The sequence below is a fragment of the Eretmochelys imbricata genome, chromosome 1 (genome assembly GCF_965152235.1).
Source record: "Eretmochelys imbricata isolate rEreImb1 chromosome 1, rEreImb1.hap1, whole genome shotgun sequence".
NCBI classification, from domain to species: domain Eukaryota; kingdom Metazoa; phylum Chordata; order Testudines; family Cheloniidae; genus Eretmochelys; species Eretmochelys imbricata.
Genome location: NC_135572.1, coordinates 343,874,609 through 343,898,364, shown reverse-complemented (window position 1 = coordinate 343,898,364; position 23,756 = coordinate 343,874,609). Strand labels below are relative to the sequence as shown.

At 42.9% G+C, this 23,756-nt stretch overlaps 1 protein-coding gene across 2 annotated transcripts in view; it reads right to left on the bottom strand.

Moving 5' to 3' along the window:
- Positions 1–23,756, bottom strand: part of DMTF1 (cyclin D binding myb like transcription factor 1) — a 56,103-nt gene that overhangs the window by 6,006 nt on the left and 26,341 nt on the right. For both annotated transcript variants that reach the window (XM_077836203.1, XM_077836211.1), the window contains exons 10-15: positions 22,099–22,327; positions 20,375–20,526; positions 14,592–14,807; positions 5,290–5,375; positions 2,579–2,737; positions 499–882 (exon numbers count right to left, since the gene is read on the bottom strand). In XM_077836203.1, coding sequence (XP_077692329.1) covers positions 499–882; positions 2,579–2,737; positions 5,290–5,375; positions 14,592–14,807; positions 20,375–20,526; positions 22,099–22,327 — 1,226 coding nt within the window. The remainder of the gene's footprint in view (positions 1–498; positions 883–2,578; positions 2,738–5,289; positions 5,376–14,591; positions 14,808–20,374; positions 20,527–22,098; positions 22,328–23,756) is intronic.

Here is a 23,756-nt window from a genome sequence, read left to right as displayed (position 1 = left end):
CTGAGACAGAAAAAGCCTCTTCACAAAATGCTCATGGAGCTAAAACACTAGAAGACTGAATTAAAAAGCAGCACTATTGACACACTCATAAGGACACCTTAATTTTCTCATCAGGCCTTTATCTTGAACCTTCACTTTCTCTCTCCCTGAAGGCTTGTTTTCACTACTAGGGAGATCCACGCTGCTGCAATCGATGCAGCAAGTGTCGATTTAGCAGGTCTGGTGAAGACCCGCTAAATCGGCGGCAGAGCATTCTCTGGTCGACTTTGGTACTCTAGCTCTCCAAGAAGAGTACGGTAAGTCGACCAGAGAGCATCTCCCGTTGATGCAGCGCAGTGAAGACACGGGGTAAGTCGACCTAAGGTATGTCAAGTCCAGTTAAGTTATTCACATAGCTGGAGTAGTCTAACTTAGGTCAACTTACCTGGGTAGTGTAGACAAGGCCTTAGAGGCAGTAGTTTCACATATTCTGATAGTTTCCATCATACACTTCCTTACCTCAGTGACATAAGTGTCAGTTAAATTGGAGTGGGAATCCTCTTCACGTTTGAGGTCTGTATCTGAAATTTCCTCTTCAGTTCTTACCATCACCCCATCTATCAGTTCGGTGCTATTTCTGCCACTGAATTTGGAGGAGTCATCGTCAATATAGGCAGACTGCTCTTCATTGCTCAGCTTGGACTGATGGATGTCATGTGGAAAAGTATCTGTTTCCAAGGTACTTGGAGGATCTGACAGGTCAGCTGACTGAATGTGTGAATCGACAGTAAGTTCTGCCTGGGTTACAGAGGAGATGTCTTCAGTAGCAACAGTGCGAATTATGACACTCGGTGTGTGGCACTGCACTGTGACATTATCACTTGCATTCAGCAAATGTTCTGGCTGTAAGAAGTATTAACAAAGGATACAAAATAAACAGTATTTAGCACTTTGTGGGTTTTTCACCTATCTTTAGTCCAACACAAGTTATTGCGGTCAATACATGGGTAACTGGGTGAAATTTAATGGTCTGTGACATATAGGAGATAAGACTAGATGCTCTGATGGTCCCTTCTGGCCTTCAACTCTATGAATCTGCAACCTGATTAAAACTGTTATATCTAGTTTATGGAGGAGTAAAGAAAGAGGGGCATAGCAAGGTAAAGTGAATCAATGGCAGAATTGCAGCTAGAACCCAGGGGAGTTCTGAATCTCCATCCTGTGATCTCACTATTAGACAACATTTCTTCCTTGCTGTTTGTAACAAAGAAGGAGTACCCCATCTGGATTATTGTGTCCCGTTTTGGGCCCCACAGTACAAGAAGGATGTGGAAAAATTGGAAGGAGTCCAGCGGAGGGCAACAAAAATTATTAGGGGGCTGGAGCACATGACTTATGAGGAGAGGCTGAGGGAACTGGGATTATTTAGTCTGCAGAAGGGAAGAATTAGGTGGGGATTTGATAGATGCTCTCAACTACCTGAAAGGGGGTTCCAAAGAGGCTGGATCTAGACTGTTCTCAGATGTATGAAGCAGATGACAGAACAAGGAGTGATGGTCTCAAGTTGCAGTGGGGGCGGTCTAGGTTGGATATTAGGAAAAACTTTTTCACTAGGAGAGTGGTGATGCACTGGAATGGGTTACCTAGGGAGGTGGGGGAATCTCCTTCCTTTGTGGTTTTTAAGGTCAGGCTTGACAAAGCCCTGGCTGGGATGATTTAGTTGGGGACTGGTCCTGCTTTGAGAGGGGGTTGGACTAGATGACCTCCTGAGGTCCCTTCCAACCGCGATATTCTATAATTCTATAATTCTGAGGATAGTGATAAGCTTAAGTATTATTTAACTCGAGACAGAAAAGTCATCAGCGGTGATCAAACCGGATACCTTCAGTTCCAAAAGCACAAGCTCATACTCCTTGAGCTAAGTGGTTACAGTTAAAATAATAGTCCTAGATTCAGGAGATCAGAGTTCTATTTCTATAACTGCAACAAATTTCCTATGTGACTTCCAATATCTGTCAGCTGTCACCCTCTGCTAACCAGTCACAATACTTCCCTACCTTACAAAGGTTGTGGGAGGACAAATTAATTCATAGATGTGAAGATTTCAGTGATAAGATCTTAGAAAATCCTATAAATAAAAAGTTGTAGGTAACAGATTTAAATTTTGTTGAGGTCAACCACTAGAGGGAGACATCACGTTCAAACCAGTTTAATCTTCAACCAAACAACTAATCTCCAATAAGGACTATGCCCATGCCAAATTTTAAACTTCAGCAAGTTTTCTGCAGCCTGTGGTTTGAAGAGTTGGGTTTTTTTAAAATGGGAAATTCTCACTCTTCAATAATTTTAAAATGGCCAAAAGAATTTTACTCTACCTGTGACTAGACAGAGAGTGAGCATGGAAAATTTCAGCTCCAAAGGGAATATTATGGAAAGTTATAAGCATGTCAGAAAGGTGTATGCACTGGGAACTATTTTGTAACCTTAGCATACGGAGGTAACTAGGGGCCTGCTGTAACCACAGCAGCTGATAGGCAATAATTATTAGCCCACCCTTTTCCCAAGATGTTTCGGCATTCTAACTCTTCAAGATACATACTGATAAGGCATGGACTATGATCTGCTCTGGGGAGGCAGGAGCGGCAGCAGCTGTCAGGGTCACTGTCGGACTGGTAGTCAGTGTTAAAGGAAGACCTTGGTTTGAGCTTGTCTGTAATAAGTAAGTGCCCGGAGTTCCAGTAGGCTGGAGATGGAAGGACTAAGAAAGGGAAAAAACAGTCAATACAAAAATTCCCCACTTCCTGAACCATGTTTAAAGCTCTTAGCGCACTCACTTATAGGGAGTTTAGCTAGCTAGAAACAGTACTGAAATAACTCCTTCCCTGTGTTACTTACCACAATTTAATTGGAGTAACTGTAAAAACCTCATTTTTCTTCAATAAACTAAATTAGTGAAGAACTAATTATCTGAGGTCCTCGCAACTGTCTCTCTGCCCTAAGGACTTTCTCCTACAGGGTAGTGCAGGGTTCTGTTTAGTCCCTTCTCCTGTTCAGCTATGGATAGAAAAGTTAACAAGGGGACATGGTTAAACTGGAGTGAAAATCCTGAACCGCGTTGGTGCAGAATCTTTTCACACATCTTATAGTGAAATTTCACTCTGGTAAAAGCAAGTTCTGCTATCCTAAATCCACTTGGAATGCAGCAATTTCCACCCACTGATAGGTTAATTCTTGTCTGCCCCTCTGCTGGGACATGATCCAACTCCCATTGAAGTCAATGGAAAGACCCAATGTGAGCTGGATTGGGCCCTGGCTGACCAGATGAAAACGGCGGGGGGGAGGAGGGGGAAGAAGGGAGATAAAAGATGCCAGTATCCCATGAGGGGAAAGATAAGGAGAGATTCTTGACTTCCTGGTCTTGCTCCCAGAGAGGAGTGACAAGGAGACAGGCCACTCTTGCTACAGCTGTTCAGTGAGGATATGGCCTCCCAGAGCTCCCATTTGCCACAGCCAGGACTAATAGTAGAGAGAGACCGTGCCCTACCAATAATGGGATGAATGGTACAGGCATAGGGGGATCTTTTGCCAGCAAGGGTCTCTCGTGTTATAAACTCCACTTATAAGAAAGATTTTTATTAAAATAAAAATATTAAACATACACTGCTATAAGATGTGGCACCTTAGAGACTAACAAATTTGTTTGGGCCTAAGCTTTCATGGGCTAGAACCCACTTCATCGGATGTATGAAGTAAAAGATACAGGAGCAGGTACAAATACATGAAAGGATGTGGGTTGCTTTACCAAGTGTTAGGTCAGTCTAACGAGATACATCAATTAACAGCAGAATACCAAGGGAGGAGAAATAACTTCTGAAGTGGTAAGAGAGTGGCCCATTACAGACAGCTGACAAGAAGGTGTGAATAACAGTAGGGAGAAATTAGTATTGGGGAAATTAAGTTTTTGTAATGACCCACCATTCCCAGTCTTTATTCAGGCCTAATCTGATGGTGTCTAGTTTGAAAATTAATTCCAGTTCCGCAGCTTCACGTTGGAGTCTGTTTTTGAAGTTTTTTTGTTGAAGAATTGCCACTTTGAGGTCTGTTATTGAGTGACCAGAGAGATTGAAGTGTTCTCCTGCTGGTTTTTGAATGTTATGATTCCTGATGTCAGATTTGGTCCATTTATTCTTATGCGTAGACACTGTCCGGTTTGGCCAATGTACATGGCAGAGGGGCATTGCTGGCACATATCACATTGGTAGATGTACAGGTGAACGAGCCTCTGATAGTGTGGCTGATGTGATTAGGCCCTATAATGGCATATATAGCAATATATATATATAGCATATGTATATCATAGCCAGTCCTCGCTTACATACAGCCCCCCAACCTAAAGAAAATACTCACCAGCAACTACACACCACACAACAAAAACACCAACCCCAGGACCAAACCCTGCTGCAAACCCCGGTGCCAACTCTGTCCACATATCTATTCAAGGGACACCATCATAGGGCCCAGCCACACCATCCGGGGCTTGTTCACCTACACATCTACCAATGTGATATATGCCATCATGTGCCAGCAATGCCCCTCTGCCATGCATCCTATGAAGTGGGCTGTAGCCCACGAAAGCTTATGCTCAAATAAATTTGTTAGTCTCTAAGGTGCCACAAGTACTCCTGTTCTTTTTGCGGGTACAGACTAACACTGCTGCTACTCTGAAACCTACAAAAACTTAATTTCCCCAATACTAATTTCTCCCTACTGTTATTCACACCTTCTTGTCAACTGTCTGTAATAGGCCACTCTCTTACCACTTCAAAAGTTTTTTCTCCTGCCTTGATATCCTGCTGTTAATTGATTTATCACATTAGACTGACGTAACACTTGGTAAAGCAACCCACATCCCTTCATGTATTTATATATGCTCCTGTATCTTTTACTTCATACATCCGATGAAGTGGGTTCTAGCCCACGAAAGCTTAGGCCCAAATAAATTTGTTGTCTCTAAGGTGCCACAAGTCCTCCTTTACTTTTTGCTGATACAGACTAACATGGCTGTCACTGAAACCTGCTATAAGATGGTTTCACAAGAGTTAATATTTCATACTGAACCTTCACAGCTCTAACTAATTACAACTAGGTACACATTTTGCTCTGGATTTTGTAACAGAAGTTTACTTTAGAATCACCATTAAATTCTCCCTTCTCCCTTCCCCATTTTGGAAATCAACTACAAAAATGTAACAATTTAACCGTATTTAATGAATAAGTGTGATATTGCAAGGCAAGTTCTGTGTTACTTACTGGGAGAATCTCAAAGGTCTGTAGTGTTCCACTATTTAGTGTTATTGTCTCAGAGTCGACAGCAGCAGCAGGAGAATCAGTTGAGGCTATGGGAGTAGGAAAAAAATCAAAAAGCCACATGTAAACCAAAATGTGTCAGCACAGAAGGGTGTCAAGCAGGGTATTGCTACTCCCAGTGCTGAGAGAAAGAAAACTGACTGTAGTACTAATGGCAAGGTTCTCTAGTTTGTATCTAGAATACAATACTCTTTAAAGAAACCATCTTACATGAGATGGAAATAGAGGGAAGAAAGTATGATTAACTGCATACGGATCAAAAAACAAAATGACGTTAAAGGGATCTCATGATTTATGTTTGTAATGACATTTTAAAAGAAATAATATTCTGGAATAAGTATCCATAAGACCACTCTATAGGTCAGATCCTCAGCTGGTGTAAATCAGTGACAAGTCAATACAGTTATGTTCTGTGTTGATCCACACCAGCTGAAAACTGGCCCTATATTTGCATTCCTCTCTGTCCTCCTATAATGTGTATGTGCACCAATGGATGAAGGGCAAGATGCACTCAAGTATATTTAATCACATTGTATGTAATGGCTGCAACCTACTGAAGGTACAAATGCTAATACCATAGGAGCTTGACTGTTTCACTGGGTTACTGCAAGCAGTTTGAACAGGAAGGAGGCTATTAAATAGCAGCTACTAAAGTTAGACATTATAAAATCAGCAGGTCCAGATAATTTGCTTCCCACAAGTTTTAAAAGAGCTGGCTGAGGAGCACTCTAGACTGTTAATTTTGATTTTCCATATATTGTGGAAAACTGGGGAAGTTTCTGAGGGCTAGATAAAAGCTAATATCATGCCAACATTTAAAAAGGGTAATCAGGATGATTCAAGTAATTATAGGTAGGGCTCCGTGTCTGTCTCAGAAGTCACGGATTCTGTGACTTTCCGTGACCTCCGTGACTTCTGTGGAGGCCAGTGTGGCTGACCCCAAGGCAACCCAAGCAGCTGGCTCTGACGCCAACTGCCCAGGTAGCCCCGGGGACAGCCACACTGTCTGCTCCTGGAGAGGCTTTGCAGTCAACCACTTGGGCAGCCCTGCAGAGAGCCACACCGATGGCCCCAGGGACCGCCTGAGCAGTGGCCGGTGTGGCTGGCCCCCAGCAACTGACCCCAGGTGGCTGGAGCAGCCACTGTTGGCAGCCCCCATAGCGGTCCCTGGGCAGCTGGAGCAGCTGCTGCTCGGCAGCAACTGGTGCCACTGGCCCCACACCAGCAGTGGCTACCTCCCCAGCAGTGGCTCCCTGGGGCACCCCTCACAGCAGTGTCCCCCCCCAGATTTTCTCAGGGGTATTTATAGTATAAGTAATGGACAGGTCATGGGCAGTGAATTTTTGTTTATTGCCCTTGACGTGTCCATGACCTTTACTAAAAATACCTGTGACTAAATGGTAGCCTTAATTATAGGCCTGTTAGCCTGGCACTGGGCAGAATGATGGATTTCCTGGTAAAACACTCGATTAATAAAGAATGAACACAGAATCATATAGTTAATGCCAAGCAACACTGGTTTATGGAAAATAGATCTTGTCACAAACTTCAGATTTTTAATGAGATCACAAGTTTGGTTGATAAAGATGAATAGTGTTGATGTAATACACTTAGGCCGTGTCCACAATGCTGCTGGGAGTGAGCCAGGCCCAAATAGACAGACTTGTGTTGGTGAGGCTCGAACCAGGGTGCTAAAAATAAGTGTGGAGACTGGGGCATTGGCGGAGGCACAGACTAGCGACTTGAATTCAGACCCAGTGGGACAGGTGGGTCTGAGCTCAGATGGCTAGCCTGAGCCTCTGCCAGTGCCCCTACATCCACACTGCTATTTTTAGTGCACTAACGCTAACCCATGAGCCCAAGTCTGTCTACCTAAACGGAGAGCCTCATTCCCAGCTGCAGTGTAAGTGTACCTTAGACTTCTGTACGGCATGCAATTGGTACCGCGTGACACTTTGAACTGATAGGTCTTCAAATGTAATTGTAAATGGAATCATCACTGAATAGGCGTGTTTCTAGTGGGATCCTGCAGGGATCAGTTTTTGTCTCCACTCTAACACTTTTATCAGTGACCTGGAAGAAAACATAAAATCGTTACTGATAAAGTGTGTAGGCGACACAAGGATTGGAGAAGTGGTAAATAATGCAGAGGGCAAGTCACTGACACAGAGTGATCTGGATTGCTTGGTAAGCTGGGGAACAAGGAAACAATGTGTGTTTCAGTTTGGCCAAATGTAAGGTCAAACATCTAGGAATAAAAAATATAGGCCATACTTACAGGATGGGACACTCTACCCCACAATGAATCTGACAAAGACTTAGGGGTTCATGATGACCACGAGCTCCCATTGTGATGCTGTGGCCAAAAGGGCTAATGGAGTTTATGTTATCTCCGCATTTGGCACTCGTGCAAACATTACTCGAATATTGTGTCCAGTTCTAATTTCCACACTTCAAGAAAGGTGTTGAAAAATTGTAGAGGGTTCAGAGGACAGCTTTGAGATGATTAAAAGGTTTGGAAACCATGCCTAGCAGCAGGAGGCTCACGGAGCTCAATCTACGTAGCTTAAAGTGAAATTTAAGGGGTGATTTGATCACAGTCTAGAAGTACCTCTATGGGCAACAGAAATTTGTTAAGTTGTTTTCAATCTAGCAGAAAAAGGTATAACAAGATCCAAAGGCTGGAAGTTGAAACTGGACAAAAATTTGCCTTATTTCTAATCTGTATTTAACAGGGAGGATAATTAAGCAATGGAAAGATTTACCAAGGGTTATGGTAGATTCTCCGTCACCGGAAATTTTAAAATCAAGATTGGACATTTTTCTAAACTATATTTTGTAGTTTAACCACAGCTATTGGACTTGAAGCAGTAATTAATTCAGGGAATCGCTATGGCCTTAAAATCTATGAATGTCTGATCTGGGGAGAGAGAGAAGCAAGAGTCATGGTTTATGCCAAGTTGTGTTTCCAGAATTATGGACACTTTCTGCTGTCCAGTGGTTTGGGATTAGTATTCCCCCGAGTATTAGTGCACAGAATCTGAACTCATGCCTGCACTCTCTGGAGCAGGTAAATAAAAGTGACATTTTAAACCTTCCGTTTCGAGGCACTGTATCAGCAGGGAAGCACAGCAGCACACATTTTTCAGCATTTTTGTTTGAATTGTGTGACAGTTCTGCCAAAAGAAATATGCTCACTTTAAAGGAGACCTGCAAAAAGAAACAAAGGGGTGTGCGCTCTTCTTCTGGCTTCTTTATGATGCACAAACAACGCCCCTGCACCTTGCCAGTGTTTGTTTTTTATACTGGAAATGCAGGTCTTATCTGCTTTGGAAAACTCTGACTGGAGAACTGGTGGGAAAAACATTAGAAGTACCCAGGAAGTAAATGTGATTCTACTTGTATAGCTTATTTATTCCCCTTCCTGTATGGGAATAAGCTATGCTGTATACACACTTTTGTACCAGTATCACTGTATTCATACAGGGAGCTTGTGCCACTTTAACGAAGTAGAGTTAAAGCAATATAACCTGTATGTGTAGACAAGCCCTGAGTGAACGTCTGAGAGAAGGGAATCTTAAACCTTCTCATCAACACCTCCCCTGCAATTAATGTCTTGGCTCCAAATCCACCTCTGTGAGACCTGCAGCAAGTCCTCCTCCAGAACCAGGAAAACCAGACTTGACATTCCTGCTATTTCCAGATAGAATTTTTTTTTTTTTCAAGTGAGGTACACAGTTTTTTTAATACAACAAAAGCAGCAAAGGAGGACACAACTCCTTTTTGGTTTTTCATTTGTAGGTCATCCTTAAATTGTTTCTATTGCTGCCTGGTTTCTCTAGCTGAAAGCTCGCAGCCTTGTTGTCCCTTAGGATATGTTTCCATCTAACTTTTATGAATGTGATTCTTTCCCCCTTTTCTTTGTCTTATGCTGTTTCATCTGCTGCAGATGGAACTACTAAGAACTCTTAGCCCTGGTCTACACTTGGGGGGGAGTTGATGTAAGGTACGCAACTTCAGCTACAAGAATAGCATAGCTGAAGTCAACGTACCTAGACTGACTTACCATGGTGTCTTCACACCGGTGAGTCGACTGCCACCGCTCCCCCATCGACTCTGCTTGCGCCTCTCGCGGTGCTGGAGTTCCGGAGTCGACGGGAGAGCGCTCAGGAATCGATTTATCGCGTCTAGACTAGACACGATAAATTGACCCCCGATATATCAATTGCCACCCGCTGATTCGGCGGGTAGTGTAGACCTACCCTTAGCTGCCTCTGAAAAGGACATTCAAAACACTAAAATGCCCAGTAATTCTTTTGAATGATCTTCCCAATGAACAGCTAATGTAAAGAATAAGGAAAAAAGGGCACAGTAAACAATATTTAACTCTTTGCCCCAGTGGTGGCAAAGTGAAACAAGAGGTAGAAAATATTAATTTACAGTTTATGAGTTTAAGTGAAAACAAAAGATAGTAAATTTCCAGAAATTCGAAAGAATGATTAAAAACTTACATTGCAGTAGAGCCCAGAAGCTGCAAACCCTATGTGCTAGGTACCATACAAACACATATGAAGTAGGGATGAAGTAGTGTTTAATAAAAGTAACTGTTTAAACTATTAAAATTGTATCAGTTAAACATTTAACTGTTAACGAGTTCAAAACATAGGCATGGGAAATAGGAGTGTGGGGGGTGCTATAGCACCCCCATATTTTACATGGGGCTCTGGCTGCCGCCCTGCACCAAGGGCTCCACTGCCAGCCCCATGTCCCGGGGGCCCCAGCTGCTGACCCCGAGCCCAGCCCCCTTACACCGTCCAGGTCCCCTGCTCCCGGAGACATGGCTTTGCTCCTGGCCCCAGCTTTTTGGGGGGGTGGGGTGGACAGGGGTAAGGGGACTGGCTTTCAGCACCCCCACTATTAAAAATGTTCCAGCACCACTGGTTCACAATGAATCTACCACACATATATATGATCTTTGTCAAGTGCCTTTAGTAACAACATAAACAGCCAATCTTGTGTGTAAAACCCACTTTTTTGTTTAACTTTTTACATAATATCCCTAGCGTCCAAACCCACAAAAACTCTGATTAGAATTTCACCTCTACTACTGATTTTTGTTAAGAAAAATTAACATGTTCATATACTCTGGTGTCAGTCTTGTGTGCAGCCGATTAACAGCAAGGCCAGCGTTGGAAAACACATGTTCTGCAGGCACAGACATTCCTGGAATGCACAGGTAATTTTCTGCCAGTTTTCCAAGCCTTGGAAAATGCTGTGCATTGACTTTCCACCCCTCCAGTGGACTGCATTCCAATGAAGGACAAAGTTCCCTGAATTAATTTTACAGTTCATTTTCTACTGCATTCTCCTCATTCTCCTTTTTGGTATAATCACCACCTAAAAGCATCACTATAGCACTCTTCTGAGTTTCACGCATTTTTTATGGCACTGGCTCACCCGGTTCAGCACTTCTTGGTTCAGCCCTAGCACTCAGAGGTTCTTCTATTTCTAACATCGATGCAAGTTGCAGAAGCTTTGCTTTTTGGACAACAGGCGAAAGAAACCGCATGTGTTTATGATGTAGCTCTAACAAGGAGGCAATAAGTGGAGGTTTGGCAGGATTGGTAGGTTTCATGTGATGCTCCAGAGAACAATGAACAGCCGCCTTGAAATCAGCGACTTTTCCCTTTTGGACAGCAGCTTCGCTCCTGAGGTGAGTTTGGAGAAGATTGTTGCAAATTGAATAAATATTTGAAATTGACACTGACTGTTCAGCAGACATGGCAGTTGTAGCGCATTTTAAAGCCGAAAGTACTGGTAAAATATTCTCTATTAATTGCCAGTGCTCATCTTGTAGCTGAAGCATTTGGGCATTAGATTGTTTTGTTACAGAGCTATCTGAAAGCGCAGCTGTTATTAGCCCACCTTTGCTCACCGAGTCTTTCTAACATGTCATCTACTGAATTCCAGCAAGTTTTACATGACTGGATCAGATGGTGTCGCTTACCCTGAAGCTGTGTTTGTTTTCTTTCAAGTGCTTTTGCAGCCACAGTGCTGTGGTGGAAGTGTGCAACTAGTCTACTTGCAGCTGCAACAGCATGATCCACACTACTTGAAGAAAACCCATCATTTATGGCTAGTTGCAAAGTATGGGCAAAACAATTGACAGATTCCCATGTAACATACCTTGGTGTGCAAGCACAATGTTGCTTGCATTATTGGATGATTTAGTTGGGGATTGCTCCTGCTTTGAGCAGGGGGTTGGACTAGATGACCTGCTGAGGTCCCTTCCAACCCTGATATTCTAAGATTCTATGATTGTGTACGCACACCAAGACACGGCATGCCAGACCCCATCTTTCCACTGTAGTGTTTAATTTTTCAGCAAGGTTTTCCGCTATGTGTCGTTCTGCTATACTTTCGGTTTGTAGAAGGTGGATCGAAGCTCCCAATTTTCAATATAATGGCAAGTGACAGTCATATAGCTTTCTGTAGTTAATGCTGTCCGGCAGTCAATGGTGAAAGCTACTTTACTGGCATTTTCCAATTTTTCCCCAGACAGACTTCACACAGTCTTCATAGCACTTCTCTAGTTGCAAGGTTACAGTCTGTCTCACAGGCACATGGTATTCAGGTTCTACAAAACTCATCAATGCACGAAAACCTGTACCCTCAATGACACTTACAGGCAGCATATCTGTAGTGATCATGGTGCACAAAAACTCCGTTATTTTTCATCATGTTGTGTGTTGCATTTTCTTGAACTATCAGAAACAAACGCTGTCAGCGTTGCTTGATTTTTGTCTTCTTTTTCACATGAAACAGAGGGATGTTTCAGCTTCATATGGTTCAGCATTGCTTTGGTGCTGTTTACACACCTCAGCTCTAGATTACACAGCTTACATTTAGTGGTGTCTTCGGTTGTTTTTGTGAAATGATTCCAGGCATTACTCCTTTTCGATTGCTCCATCTTCACTATGGAACCACAGTTACCAAAAATCACTATAACCTACATGATGTTGTTTGAAGGTTTAATGCTATCAAAGTGTGATGTCGGTCATGGCACTGGAACATTTTTAATAGAAGGGGTGCTGAAAGCTAACCCCCTTACCCCTGTCCAACCCTTCCACCCCCGCAAGCTGGGGCCAGGAGCGCGGCCGTGTCTCCAGGAGAGGGGGACTTGGACGGGGGTAAAGGGGCTGAGGCTGGGTGCAGGGCCAGCAGCCTGGACCCTGGGCCAGCAGCGGAGCCCCATGTAAAACGTAGGGGAGCTGCAGCACCTCTGCACTCCTAGTTCCTGTGCCTATGAAGTCAGTTTCATAGCAATGGTCCCGACTCCTAACAATGCAGAACCTAGTTCCACATATACTATGAAATGGTACTGCTGCGGCGTTTTCAATGTGTACATTAGGCATTTAAATGTTAACTGAATACATTACTGTTAAGACTGATGCTTATTGGTTAACATTGTACATCCCTAATATGAAGACAGTCCCTACTCTGAATTATTTACAATCTCAGAATCTAAGTGGTATTTCAGTGATGGAGGGGCAAAGGAATACAAGCACATTCATACAAGTTGTATATATATTTTCATTTTAAAAAATTATAGATGCAATATTGACTATCCTCATTTGTCCTTCAAATTGGTATTGAATCTGCACTGTAGTAACCATTTGGCTCTGCTGCATACCATGGCACAGTTGTCATACTAGTGCAAATCCAAAATGCAGATGTACACAACGTGGGTCTTACTCCTGCAGTCAGTGTAACCCTGCTTTGTGTTAGCCTGGCACATCCACAGTAAGAGTAAACATATTGAAGTATGTTAATTTCCTTAATACAGACAGGGTCAGAGTCTTTCATTACCCTATGGTGAATGCGACTGAAAACTGAAGCAAAATCCTGTACTATCTGTGTGTGCAATGTACAGACTCCTCCTCTCTGAACTGGTTGCGCATATCCTTTGACATATCCAGTGCTGGTTGTTTTCTAGCATTTCAGACACCGTCTCAGATGTGTGCGAGGGAGGTCATGTACAGTAACATTAAACTCACTGATTTCTGAACAAGAGTAGAAGGGGCTAAGGGCATGATAATTATTGTGTATTGTTGTCATAATAAACAACACACATAGTATTTTCCATCATAGGAACCTGTATAGACCCTGTGAGAAAGGTATTATTAGATTGTAAGCTTGGATGTGTGTGCGTGTACAGCATGTAACACAATGGGGCCCTGACTGGGACCTCTGGGTGCTACTGCAATACAGATACACACAATAATAATCATCATCTACAAATGATCTGTGCAGGGTCACATATCAAAATTGAGGTACAGCTGGAAATGGAACACAGGTTTCCCAACTCTCAGTCCTGTCCTATAACCACAAGATCCGAGTGGCACTCAGACCTAAATGCTGTAAGATACTTGCATTTCTTCATCATCTTTAGCGCCCTACTAAATTTATGGTCCATTTTGGTCAATTTCATGGTCATAGGATTTTAAAAATAGTAAATTTCATGATTTCAGCTATTTAAATCTGAAGTTTCACGGTGTCGTAACTGTGGGGATCCTGACCCAAAAAGTTGTGAAGGGATCCCAAAGTTACTGTGGGGGGGTTGCAGTACTGCTACCCGGACTTCTGCACAGCTGCTGGCAGTGGTGCTGCCTTCAGAGCTGGGCAGCTGGAGGGCAGTGGCTGCTGGCCAGGAGCCCAGTTCTGAAGGCAGAGCCACCACCAGAAGCAGCGCAGAAGTAAGGATGGCAGGGTGTGGTATTGCCACTCTTACTTCTGTGCTGCTTCCTGCAGAGCTGGGCCCTCAGTCAGCAGCCGCCACTCTGTGGCCACCCAGCTCTGAAGGCAGCAGCGCAGAAGTAAGGGTGGCAGGGTACGGTATTACCACCGTTACTTCTGTGCTGCTGCTGGCGGGGCGCTGCCTTCAGAACTGGGTGCTCTGAAGGCAGCGCAGAAGTAAGGGTGGCAATACTGCAACCCCCCTAAAATAACCTTGTGACCCCCCCCCCCCCGCAACTCCCTTTTGGGTCAGGACCCCCAATTTGAGAAACGCTGGTCTCCCCCGTGAAGTCTGCATAATATAGGGTAAAAGCACACAAAAGACCAGATTTCACAGTCTGTGATGTGTTTTTCATGGCCATGAATTTGGTAGGACCCTAATCATCTTAAAACAAGAAACCTTTAGGTTTTATTGTAGGACATAACAAGTATGAGTTTCAACTACTTACAGACATGAGTAATCTGGACTGGAATCTGCAAAGCTGCCATAGGACTCGGAGAGTTGCCTGCATTCTCCTCCAAGTGAGCCACTCGAATCTGTACATGCTGAACCCCTGAATTGGAATGAGTGTTTGATAACCCACTTCCAGATTTGTTTTCCGAAAGCTGGTGCCCTGGGTTGTTTTTTTGGTTCTCATGCAGCTGTTTAAGACCTTTTATTAGCACTAAGGGAGAAAAAGAACATTCATTCTCAGACATGCTGAAGAGGGGCATTTGGAATCAACACTGTGCATCAGATTTCTGAGAAAGATCTAAACTGAGGGTCTCACCCGTTGGACTCTTCGTAACTTCAAGAGCCCCTGAGGTTTGAGAGAGCATGTGCTGCTGGTGGGGAAAGTAATCAAAGCCATCCAAGTAGAGCATCACTGATTTTCCGCCCCAAAGGGAGCACTCTCTGGAATACGGAAAAGAGTAAGTGCTCCCCTGTTGAGGTATACGTTAAGCGTCCAGAGCACAGAACAGGACCACAAACTCTTAACCAGATGGCTTCTCTTACTGCTGCCTTTGAAAACTAGTTACTAGCCCCATCCCATGATGTTTTCAGTGGCTGTGGGTGAGGCATGTGTCCATACGAAATAGGGATCTTCCTGAGCACTTACAGAATAAACATATTTCAAGAACAGTTCAGGCTCATGCTTCTTTGATCTGCCTAGCTAAAGCCAGAGCTACTGTTCACTGACTTGCAACAAAGACCATGTGGCAATTCTCTCAAATGATTTAAGGCTAGAGAGGAACTGGGAGGGAGACACTAAGCAGGGAGTTCCAGCATATAATAAAGGCTGGAAATGCTGCAAGGCCAGGACACCATGAATCTTGTGAGAGACTATGCAGCCTTCCATATGAAGCCCAGCTTTGCTTTTTTCAGTTGAGTCCCGGGAAAGATGATGCTTTTTCAAGGAGACATCACAGCCAGCATGGACCCTGGAAGAATGCGATGTATATCTGCTTTGCAGACTTGTCATCTGAAGATGAGAACCTTATCAGAACTGTTTGCACAAACAATTTGAGTGCAATTGCTGGTACTTCTTATGGGAGAAAGAATCCAAAGGATAGACAGAGGCCAGCATCAGACAGATCAATCAGCAGAACAGACAAGAAAGTGGTCTAGATTAACCATGAGTTTGTTAGTGTCTGGTAATTCCTATCTGTCTGTGTTCTCCACGTTTTGTTCTCCTTGTGTCTCATTCATCTCTTTAAGAAAAGGAGTACTAGTGGCACCTTAGAGACTAACCAATTTATTTGAGCGTAAGCTTTCGTGAGCTACAGCTCACTTCATCGGATGCAACCGATGAAGTGAGCTGTAGCTCATGAAAGCTTATGCCCAAATAAATTGGTTAGTCTCTAAGGTGCCACTAGTACTCCTTTTCTTTTTGCGAATACAGACTAACACGGCTGCTACTCTGAAACCATTCATCTCTTTCTTTGCCTTTTGCTTTCCTTTCCATCTGACTTTCTCCCTGTTCTTCTTTCACTCTCTCTCTGTTTCTCTGTCTGTTCCTCTCTATCTAAGTATTTGTTTAAATCCAAACTCCAATCTAAATTCTCTCTCTCTTTGCTCTCTTTCTATCCTTCTAACAACAATCCTTCTGAACTAGAGGGTGTTTTATGCTGGCATGCGTTAAAAGACCAGCCTCCATTCCAGCTCTGCCTTGGGAAGTGGGCTACTGTGACAAAGAGGCCCATTGGTGATTCACTACTCTGTGTCAGCAACTCCTATCAGGCCCAACAAACTTGCTTCCTCTAACGCTGCTGTCATAGAATTTATCTATAAAAATGTTGTCAGAGGTATCAAATGAAAGCTGGTGACACACTGGTCATTATTATCATTGTGAAATGTATGTGTTCAAACTATAGAGGAATTAGGGGTAGTTACTGATATTATGCTTTAACCAAACAAAGGGAGAATCTGGTTTCTTCCAGACTGGAAGGAAGGTAGCTAACTTCCTGTCTCTAACGTAAATTAAGTATTGTGGAACCAACACAAAAGAAGCTCCATTTGCTATTAAGACAACAGGAAAAAGAGGTGGGGGGGATGTAAATTCAACATGACAGCACACAGGAGAACAAGCAACAGGGAGTACGCTTCAAAAGGACACACTTCAAAGGTTTACTGGCTTATACAAGGAAAGAAAAAGCACCCCTTTATCATCTATTTACTGAGGAAACCCCTTTGATGGTGTAGGGGTATTCTTGAAAATCTGGATCCTGGTTATGACAGAAAATCAGCAAGTGCTTCAGAAAAGCTCAAGTGACAGACTGTTTTAGACAAGGACTGTAGCCTAAATTTTAGTCTCCAGAAAGTGTGTTTTACTTTTGTTTTATTTGTAACCATTTTTGCTTCCATTATTCTTCCTCAGTACTCACTTGAATCTGTGAATCTGTATTCTTTGTTAATAAACTTATATTTGTTTTCACCACAAACAGGTTACAGTGCTGTGTTGTTATAAAGGACGAAAATATAAAATATTTGTATGCTAAAATTTGTGTATTAAAATTTTAAAAATATAATTAGGAAGGTAAAAAAAAAGAAATTGAAGAACAGCTAGCCAAAGACTCAAAAAGTAATAGCAAATTTTTTGTTTAAGTACATCAGAAGCAAGAAGCCTGCTAAACAACCAGTGGGGCCACTGGACGATCAAGATGATAAAGGAGCACTCAAAGACGATAAGGCCATTGCGGAGAAACTAAATGAATTCTTTGCATGGGTCTTCATGGTTGAGGATGTGAGATTCCCAAATTTGCGCCATTCTTTTTAGGTGACAAATCTGAGGAACTATCCCAGATTGAGGTTTCATTAGAGGTGGTTTTGGAACAAATTGACTAACTAAACAGTAATAAGTCACCAGGATCAGATGGTATTCACCCATCTCATTTTCTAAAGTACATCCAGATCTAAGCATGGATCTGAGTCCAGGAGAGTGAGTCAATACCCCATTGAAGTGGTTGGGATGAGGAAGGCTCAGTGTTCTCACCGCTTTTGTTAAGCAGAACATTAGTGCAGATACAGAGCTGAGCCTAACACAGGCATTGGAGTGGTCCCAGGATCAGGCAGAGTTTACCTTTTAAAGTACAAAGTCCGGTACTCATGTTTTCCTCTACCTCTTTCATTCTCTCCTTTCTGTTTTCCTGTCCCCCCACAAAAGCTGTTTTCTTTAGCATGATGGGGAGGGTGTATTTTTGGATGAACATAATTGTTTATGAACAATTGAACATAATTGTTTAAATGCAGAAATAATTTTGAACTTAAGGGTGTTGGCACATGCTAGAGGGTAGCAAGAAATAGGCAACATGGATTTGTCAAGAAAAAGATCATGCCAAACCAACCTAATTTCCTTCTTTGGCAGGGTTACTGGTCTAGTGCATAGGGGAGAAGCTGTGGACATGATCCATCTTGATTTTGACATAGTCCCACATGACATTCTCATAAGCAAACTAAGGAAATGTGCTCTAGATGAAATTACTGTAAGGTGGATGCACAATTGGTTGACAGACCATACTCAAAGAGTAGTTAGCAATGGTTTGCTATCAGACTTGGAGGGTGTATCTAGTGGAGTTGTGCAGGGGTCAGTCCTGGGTCCAGTACTATTCAATATCTTCATTAATGACTTGGATAACAGAGCAGAGAGTATGCTTATAGAATTTGTGGATACCACCAAGCTGGGAGGGGTTGTAAGCGCCTTGGAGGACAGAAATAGAATTCAATCTAATTCAATTCATCTGGAGAACTGGTCTGAAATCAACAAGATGAAATTCAGTAAAGACAAGAGCAAAGTACTACACTTAGGAAGAAAAATAAATCAAACACACAACTACAAAATGGGGAATGACTAGGTGGTAGTACTGCTGAAAAGGATCTGGGGGTTATAATGGATTTCATATTGAATATGAGTCAACGATATGATGCAATTACCAAAAAGGCTACTGTGGGGTTTATAAACAGGAATGTCATATATAAGATATGGGAGGTAACTGTCCCACTCAACTCAGCACGGCTAAGGCCTCAGCTGGAGTACTGTTTGCATTTCTGAGTGCCACACTTTAAGAAAAGACATGGACAAACTGGAGTCCAGAAGAAAGCATCAAAAATGATAAAAGGTTTAGAAAACCTGACCTATGAAGAAAGGTTAAAAAAAGCTGTGTATGTTTAGTCTTAAAAAAAAAAATGATGAAGGGGGACCTGATAATCTTCAAATATGTTAAGGGCTGTTATACAGAGATCTGTGATCAATTGTTCTCCACGTCCACTAAAGGTAGGATAAGAAGTAATCAGCTTAATCTACAGCAAGAGAGATTTAGGTTAGGTATTAGGGAAAAATTTCTAACTATAAGGACAGTTAAGCCCTGGAACAGGCTTCCAAAGGAGGTTGTGGAATCCCCGTCATTGGAGATTTTTAAGAACAGGTTGGACAAACACCTGTCAGGGATGATCTAGGTCTAGAAATACTTGGTCCTGCCTAGGAGTTGAAGGCTGGACTAGATGACTTTGAGGTCCCTCCCAACCCTACATTTCTATGATTCTATGAATTTGTGAAGCAACAATATGTATCTCTATTTAGAGAGAGGTCAACACATTAGTCAGCTTTTAGTTTATATCCAGAAAAAAACTGATAAATACTAAACTCTCTGTGCAAACTCAATTTCTCAGGAATCTATCACATTTTAGCATGTTTGAAAAATAAGTACATAATAAACAAGCTACAGAAACCCCAAATTTGGAGTATTTGTTTAAAAAAATATTGCATTTTTCAAAGTTCAGTCAAACAATTCCTAGTGTCAATTTGCATATAACATTGCAAAGAGAAATAAAACGTTCTCCCACCCTTGCAAAAGATGGGAGCAGACTAGTTCAAGAGGTTGCAGGACAGAAAGGATCAGTGCAATTGGTGAAAGCTCCAAGACACCAGATTCACTCTCCAATCCCCCACTGTAAACTTTCTACTGCATCTACAGGTAAAGTGGCACATGGCTCCTAGAAAGCCACCCATCTTCCCTTCTTGTTCCAGCTGTGATCCCTAGTGTAGCTAGCTGTGGGAGCAGCTCACATGTACAGGGTTGCAGACCCAGGCCTTTGCTTTTCTGACACTCAATTCAGTCTTCAGTGATACCAGTGGATATTCCCCACCCTGGAGAGCAAATAGCCTTCTGTCTGGTGAGTGGGGAACGGGAAGGGGGACTGCAGTCTGTTGATTCATTTTGTCTATTTAGATTGTAAACTGTCTAAGGCAGGGACGGTCTCTTACTATATGTTTGTACAGCACCAAGCACAGTGGGGCCCCACTCTTGGTTGTGGCCTCTAAGCATTCCTGTAATACAAATAATAAATACTAATAATTGTCATAGGCAGGTGTCCATTTACCAACACAACTCCTTCCACAACTGGCATCCTGCTGGAAGATTTTACAGGGACAGCAAGGACTGAACAAATGAGCATGGAGACTAAACTAGCCTCTCACTCACTCAATCGCCCCTCCCGACCAGCACAAGGATAAAGGACATTAGCAGACAGACAGCGGTGGGGAAGCTTACACTGTCATTCTCTGTCCCTGCTCCGTTGACAACCAGGAGTCAAGCCCAGGGCTGTCAGTATGGCATCTTTCATAATTACTAAGTTCACAATATTTTAAGGTCATAACTCCATTTAGGTTTAACAATACCTATTCCTAAGGAACCTGTGAAGCAGACTTTCTGAAGTCTTTAAAGAAGAGAACAAAATGTTTAACTAATACATTACCAGGGAATGAAACATCTTTGTGGTTTGCAATCTGTCTTTTAATTGTCCACCATTTACTCCGAAGCCACTGTGGTGAGCGGACACTGCTCCATCCTTCAGCCAGTAGATCCCAATTGATTTCATTTTCATCGGACACCTCAAGCTCTGCTATCCTGGCAGGGTTATAGAAAACAGGAATCTGTCAGAAGCTGCCATCAGGCCTTTAAGGGATGTTAGACATCTTTGCTCAAGAACGGATTTAGGCTTCCAAGGCTCCATGCTGCCAGATGTCAAGCGAATCACAGATGTCAGAGATGGATTAGACCTATTAGGTCATCCAGTCCATCTCCCTGCCAATGCAAGGTTGTTCTTCCTTCTATACCTATTGTAGTGCTCTGTCCAGACTAATTTTAAACCTCCCAAGCAATGATGCTTGCAACGCTTCCCTTGGGAAACTATTCCCCTAATACATCTCATTGGCAGGAAATACTTCCTGATATTCAGCCTAAGCTTTCACTCTCTTAATTTCACCCCATCACTCCTAGTTACACTCTTCTTTTACCCTAAATAACATCCATGTCTCCTTAGTATGGACTTATGTCTCCTCTTAGATTTCTCTTAGGTAAGCTATACATAGTTAACTATTTAAATCTTTCCTCAAAATCAACCCCTCCAGGTTCTTCAGATGAGCGATTGTCTTCATATATGTAAGCAAATATCTAGCACACTGGGCTCTACTACAATCTGTAGGAATAATCATCTCTGAATTCTCTTCAATTTGTACAGTATGCTGTGGAAGGGCTTTTGACTGTAGGCTGCACAAGCCCTCTTCATAGACCAAGTAGTTGTACTGACTACACTTGCTAGATAAAGGAACAATCCTAAAGGGATGAATTATGAATGACTGGACAGACTGTGAGAGACTAAATGCATCAATACTATTTGCACACCAATATTAAGAAACATAACCAGGATGTATTGTAATTTACAGTCAGTCAGGTAAATCATTCTGAATGTATGTCATAAAGCAGTGACTAGTGCTCTGTAAATCATGCTTGGATTCCCTGCCTGTCTCCCCCTTTTATTGCCACCCAAGAAAATGATCAAATCATAACGAAAAATTGACTGGCTGAAAAATCTGAGTTAAAAGTATTCAAAACAGAAGAGGAACTGAATGGCTCAGAAGGTGTCTACGGGACTATTGAGCCCTTCACCACTTGGTTATCAGTTCAACTCTAACTCAGATAGGGACCAAAGGTGGTGCCATCTGGTGCCTACATGAAATGAAATTGTGGTCTCAGTTTATTTCCTTGTGGACATGTGTCCACATCACAGAAACCACCACCACACTTGACCCTCGTTGGCAACCTCAGCAGAGAGGCCAAGGACTGAATGGGCAAGGAGACTGAACTCCCCTCCAGTTCAGAGCTGAAGCGCATTGGTGGGGCAGCGTGTGGGAAGCTTGCACGGTCGCTGCCTGTGCTGTACCTGTTCTGTGGAATAATAGAAGACTTCAGTCTCCAGGGCTTTCAATCTGACACCTTTCACGAGCACTAAAATTCACTAAAAAAACAAAAACAAAAATAATGTTCAATATGAAATCTCTGGGAAGTGTGAACACAGCAGCCATTTTTGGCGTGTTCTTGAGATCTCTTAGTGCCTGGGAAATCAGCAAAAGGGACCCCAATGGAATTCTACTAGTGTCACTTTTTTACTATGAAACTTTTTAAACTGAGAACACAAACCTCAAGATTAGATTTATTTCATCCTCCTTAGTCCATTCAGTTCCACCACTCTGTTTCCAGTTCAGATAGTTAAGCCATTTGGAGCGGCATTGCTTTTCAGAGCGTGTTCCGACCCGTTCTGCCACAGCAGCCCACGATACCCCTTGTGTGACAATGTCACCTGGCTCCGTGCTGGTTAGCTCATGTACCACTTCTGCTAGCCTCTTTTCTTCTTCTTCTGTCCATTTTCCTAACAAAATAAAGGACAAAAACATGCAAGTTAACTAACAATACAAGCCATCTTAATCTGCACAGCAGATATGGAACCATACGGCATTTTGTGATTGGAAGCGGCACTTCACAGTTTTCTGGAGTTTAAGCACTTGCATAACTGTAACGCACTGTACCTCAGGGGAACACCCAGCACCCCCATGTTCATCCTTGTAAAATGACTGTGTGGTATTCAATGCAAAGTTTGTCATGTTGGGTGTCTTCGGAAGGCTCATGATCCACTGAGCACTGCTGTTACCGTAATGTTATAGGTTATATAATTTCATGTATATAGTTATGAGGCTGCAAATGTATCCTCATGGCTTAAAGCAAGCCCAGGCAAAAACTCTCCAAGAACAGAAAGGCAGTTCACACCTCATCAGGGCCTCACATGAACATAGGACGCTGGCCTAGGTAACAACAAAAGGATCTGTTAGACTCTTGAGTGAGTCAGCCCCCTTCTTTTGGTCAGTTTGGGACTGCAGTGAGGTAATACTCACCTGATTCTGAAGGGGGTGGGGCAAAGCCAATAGGGAAGAAAAGACATGAGAAAAGGTAGAGACATTTGCCATGCTCTTCTTCTCTCTTCCACCTACATCTACAGACACCACACCAAGCGACTGAAGGGCTGATCAAAGGGCAGAGCCTGGCTAAAGAGCGAGCAACCAGCCAGCCTGTGGTGGGGATAGCTCACTGGTTTGAGCATTGGCCTGCTAAACCCAGGGTTGTGAGTTCAATTCCTGAGGGGGCCATTCAGGGATCTGGAGCAAAAATTGGGGATTGGCTCTGCTTTGAGCAGAGGTTTGGACTAGATGATCTCCTGAGGTCCCTTCCAACCCCGATATTATATGATCTAAGTTTGTAAGGGCATTGAAAGTATTAAGATCAGCTTAGAATGTGTTTTGCTTTTATTTCATTTGACCAAATCTGACTTATAATCACTTAAAATCTATCTTTATAGTTAATAAATTTGTTTGTTTATTCTACCTGAAGCAGTGCATTTGGTTTGAAGTGTGTCAGAGGCTCCCCTTGGGATAACAAGCCTGGTACATATCAATTTCTTTGCTAAGTTGAAGAACTCATATAAGCTTGCAGCGTCCAGCGGGCATAACTGGACACTGCAAGACGGAGGTTCCTAGGGTTGTGACTGGGACTGGAGATACTGGCTAGTGTCATTCGGTTGCACAATCCAAGGAGAAGCTTACATGCCAGAGGCTGTGCGTGAACAGCTCAAGAATGGGGGTTCTCACAGCAGAGCAGGGTAAGGCTGGTTCCCAGAGTCAAGGATTGGAGTGATCTAGCAGATCACTGGTCTGGATGACACCAGAATGGAATATCACAGTAACATCAAAAAGTCCTAGTGTCCTAGACTAACATAGGAGTTGCCCCATGTACTAGATACATCGCTT